Genomic DNA, 5,233 nt, shown 5'->3' on the forward strand with positions numbered 1-5,233 from the left:
TATATATATATATATATATATCGTATTTATACACAGCACAGAATATACTTATCAGAAAACCTGAATCAAAGATAACCCTGTGAACACAAAATTTTAATCTTTTATTGTCTTTGGTCAATAAGTGTTATTTCCAGTTTGCTTTTTTCTAGAAATCAAAAGAAATTACTCCTATTCTCTTCAAGCTTTGCTTCTGTGACCTGAATATCAATATTTTGAAACTGGCCTATTTTCCTTAACACTCCAGACAGATTCAGAAATATTATAGCAAATATCTTGCTCAATACCACAGATTCACTTGTCAGTTGCTTGAACTTAAACCACTTGAGCATGTCCTGTAGTGGCTGACGATATGTGCATCTCTGATCATGAGGAGGAGTAGTAGTTAGGGAACGTCATAGCCATGTGTTGAGAGGGATTGGGTGGGGGAGAGCTTGAATAAATGTAACAAAAACAAAGTTTGAAGGAAATATTAGCCATTTTTCATACTTTCTAAGGTAAGCAAATAGGAGAGAACAGTTGCTACCCAAGAATGAAAATCATGTTGCAAAGTGTAATGGAGATATATCTATGATAGTTAAAGTAAAGATTGCTTGCTTTGATAATATCAACTAACTAATATACTTAGTTTTGATAATATCAACTAACTAATATACTTAGTTTTCTCAGCATAGAAAGTTTTGCCATGAGAGACAAGTCAAGACATGTTGGGAAAGCGTCCATTTTTATTTTTCTGTGCATAGAGGGAAAACTAAATACACAAACATATACACACATCTCATAAAATCGTAAGCAATATAGGGTTTATTCACCCATGTAAAGAAACAAAATCAATGACAATATATTACAGCAAGTTTCAAGCATTAAAAAAATTATTTTAATATTGTTTGAGATAGTTTAAACATAAAAGAAAATTATTAAATATTGTACTAAAAGAAACAAGTCATATTAATTTGAACAATAAAAATACTTAAATGTTAAATGCAATGAAAATTGTTAATAATAAAATTGGAAATATGAAATAAATAGATCACTATTGATTTTTTTGGAGACAAGAACAACATGACAGTTCAGGTAGAAACAGGTACGAAATTCTGTTCACATAAGGTTCAACTACACAATAGGTGTTTGGTACTATTCATAAATAGACCCATATGCATACTATTATAATGTCAATGTTATATATATATATATATGTGTGTGTGTGTGTGTGTGTTTGGGAAAGAGAGGAAATAGAGGGAGAGACAAAGAGAAAGGACACAGATAGGAAAAGAGAGGGTAGGAGACAGTGGGAGGAGAGAGGGAGGAAGAGATATTTATTACTTCTAACAAATTTAGTAAGAAAAATAAAATAGCAATATTAACCACAGTGTATGACTGGTACCAAATCTAGAAACAAGTCAATTCCATCAAGGTTTGTACTTAAGAGATAAACAAATATAACTCAATACTACAAGGTATCAGTAATCCCCTAGTAATTCGCTTTATTATCAATATTCACACATAACCTATTCCAAAACGAAGTCAATTGATGCCAATGGTTGTTTACAGAACTAAGGGAGCGGTATTAGCGGAAGGGTCTGACAGGAAATTCTTTGGACTAAGGGGTTCTAAGAAGAGCAAAAACGTCTACAATGAGTGCTTAGCAAAGCTTCACTAAATTTTTGGCAACAACAGGAATTCAATGTGAAATTATCAATTCACAGAAAATTCATAAAAATGGTGAGGAACAGGAAAAAAGAAAGTTAGAGGGAAGAGACTAAACAAGCTGAGTGTTCAATCACTGGAACCAGACACAGGCTGATTTATAGGGATGTCTTGTGAGATTCTAAATTGGAGAGGAAGAGACTAAAGTCAAGCTTAGCTCTATATAAGAACATGCAGGGAGAGAGAGGGAAAGAGAAGGTTGGTGAATCAAATGATAAGGATATACCCAAATGGTTTCTTATCCAGACAATTCCTGAAACTGTTCAAGAGTAAAAGAAAGAGAGAAAGATATGTAAGAGAGAGAGAGAGAGAGAGAGAAACAGATGTTGCATCGTCGATGTTCTACTGGGTTGAAGGCCGCAAGGACTGAAAGGGTATCCGTAACTATTTGCAACTAAACAGGCACCGAAAGCAATGGCCTGGTATATGCCACCTAGACATATTCAGGAGTGGCAGTTATGGGTTTATATTTATATACCATTTAATGTACACTGTATGAGCTATTAATAGTTTCTTGCTGTGGAAACATGTGTCTAGGCATGCTTTCATAACATGCCTTGTGTCTCCAAACAATCATGCTCAGAGACCAAAAATTGCTTGGAGATGCAAAGCATATTATAAAAACCTGCCCAGACACATGTTTCCACAGCAAGAAACTTAATAGTTCATTTCTTTATACAGTGTACATTAAATGATATTTCTCTCTCACTGGATGGAATACTTGTTTTGTTGATCCAACCATAACAGAATAGTAAATTTATGTCTGAGCACATGGGCCAAAGAATAAAGAAGAGAACTGATGCCAATCCTTTGATAATTATACCACGAGTTGACCAATAGAGGCCCAACATCTAGAAGCTATCTTAAATTTGTCTGAAACCCCATCACTCTTCTCTAGATGCCTGATGAGATGGGTTCATCCTACAAGCCTATGAAACTAAGTCAGATGGAACCAAGTCGATCTTTGAAACCACCAGAAAAGAAAAGGAAGAAATCAAATGACAAGAGAAAACGGCTTGACAAAATAAGCCTCATCCTCCACCAACGTTACCATGCAGTCAATGCCATCGACTCTTCTATGCATGAATTGGTCTACAGAGTCATCAACGGCATCACCATAAAGGAATAAGAGACACAAAGAAGATACTAAATTCTTGGATTTGAGACAGAGCCATTGCTGCTGTCATCAACAACAAGTAAATACTTGATTATTTTGTGGTTTCTGTGTTTATTTATCAATCTTTAGTCGGCATTATTCTTTTACCACAGTCAACACACACAACTATGGAATGAAAATGAAATAACTATCTTTTATGAAAACACAACGTTTATATTATTTGCAAGACAAATAATAAAATGAAAGACATAATCTACAGCACTTAACAACGTATACATGTAAAACAATCAACTGATAAAGTATGGCACACAATCAATGACATAATCTATTACAGACATGTTATTTATATTATTTGCACAACAATTCACTAGGAAATAAATATTTTAAGTATCACAAACATGCACACGTGTGTGTGTGTGTGTGTTATGAGGTCTGTTTGTTGTTGTTACACAGTGAAGCAGTTACTAGACTTCATTTTAAGGAACTGTTGTGCAACCATACACAGATTCTTCTGAAGGTGTATCAAGTACAATTTATTAAGATTTATTGAAGCTAATGCCATATTACTAACACAGATGCACAGCATCAAAGCATATTGCTCCATATTTAAAATTGTTAAACACGTTTGCTATATACGTTTGTCTTTCAATATATTTTCAATGATTTTAATAACATTTTCACAATGAAAGGACAGAGAGAGGTAAACTTGTATTTTCTAATCGTTTCTCTTCACTTCTTGACATGAATATAAAACTATGTAATAACTCTCAATCTAAAAAGAAAACAAGTGTATAAGACTATAGTTTTCAAAACTGTTCTATTCTAAGACTGTACTTGTAGCACGACCTATGTGAACTTTAGACAATTTCAAGTATTACGTACTTAACATAAAATATCATTTCAAAAGAAATTACGCATTCCACATTTGTCTAGAAACTGCCAACAAGCTTATAGTTTTCAAAACAACTGAGGAATTTTCACAGATGACACAAGTATATCTCTAAAACTTGTATAACTTTTTTAGCCATGAGTGAATGGTCATTGTATCAAATACAAAGATCATTATTTATTATTATTACCTCTGCCTTAGCAAAGGCGGAGGTATTGTTTTCAGTTACATTTGTTTGTTTGTCTGTGAACAAGATATCTCAAGAACCACTGGATGGATTCGGATGAAACTTTCAGGGATGTTTGGCTTCGTGACTGGCACGACTTCATTAGATTTTGGGATTGACAGGGATTATGGATTATTTTCCCAGTTTTTTTACTTAATTTATGAGAGCGGTTGGGTTAATTTTTAGTATTCTTATTTGTGAGAGGCGTCAAGTTTATTTCAGATATTCTCATTTTAAAAATCATCTCCGGTTAATTGTTGAGAAGACGTTGGTGCTGGCTTGGTGGGGGTTTGCGCTCTCTTGAGTGCTCTTATTCTTCTTATTATTATTACTACTATAATTTGTATTAGCCTAATAAATGGATACAACTATACAATGATTCTAAACTGTTCAGAATTTACTCTTTTATAATGAAAATTAACCATTTTTCATTATACACAACTTGAGATATATTAAGGCAAACACAATGGTAAAGCCTTGAAAAAACAGCATCAACAACAACGTAAAAGAAAGAATTGAACATCTAAAAGTTAAGAATCTCATTTAAAGCAGCGATCCCCAACCATTTGGACCCAGGGCATCAGAAAAACATAAAGTGCATAACATATATAATTTAATTATTACATATATAATACATTATATATAATGTCAAAACACCCAGTAGACTGTGATAGTCAATAAAATAAGATAGAAATAAAATTTTAAAATTTGTTTCTGTCTGGCCAAGGGCTAAGTTATCTACGGACAGCTACTGGTCCACAGCCCAGTTGGGGATCCTTGATTTAAACTACAAATGGAACTGAAACATAAATGACAGTTTAGTGAAGATAATCAACAGATGCAATAAGCTGCATGGTTATTAAGAAACTGCAGATGTCATGACATGTATTTGTTGATGTAGAAATGACCTCATTTGTTGGCCGAAGCAGTTAACACGGCCCACTTGCAATGGCTTCCTTTTTCTGCTTTTGTATTCTGGTTTCTACTAGAATACATTTTCACTTTCACACTCTACAGGGCTTGAAAAGACCCAGAGGAAATTAACAGGATCTGTTTAGCACTAATGAGATGCAAAAGAAACCCAACACTCATTCTTTGGTAAAATATTAAAGTTATAATCTTAGGTTGAAAGCCACAAATCTAGCAGTAATAGGACAAGGGAGATTTAATCATGGCAGTAATAGGACATAGGAGATTTAATCATGGCAGTGATAGGACAAGGGAGATTTAATCATGGCAGTAATAGGACAAGGGAGATTTAATCATGGCAGTGATAGGACAAGGGAGATTTAATCAC

At 33.7% G+C, this 5,233-nt stretch overlaps 1 protein-coding gene across 1 annotated transcript in view; it reads right to left on the reverse strand.

Annotated features, from left to right (window-relative positions):
* Positions 1–5,233, reverse strand: part of LOC106878301 (sterile alpha motif domain-containing protein 14) — a 42,676-nt gene that overhangs the window by 19,268 nt on the left and 18,175 nt on the right. The window contains exon 7 of the mRNA XM_052975963.1: positions 1,931–1,963. Within this exon, the coding sequence (XP_052831923.1) occupies positions 1,931–1,963 (33 nt within the window). The remainder of the gene's footprint in view (positions 1–1,930; positions 1,964–5,233) is intronic.

This window comes from Octopus bimaculoides, chromosome 23 (assembly GCF_001194135.2).
Source record: "Octopus bimaculoides isolate UCB-OBI-ISO-001 chromosome 23, ASM119413v2, whole genome shotgun sequence".
Taxonomy (NCBI): domain Eukaryota; kingdom Metazoa; phylum Mollusca; class Cephalopoda; order Octopoda; family Octopodidae; genus Octopus; species Octopus bimaculoides.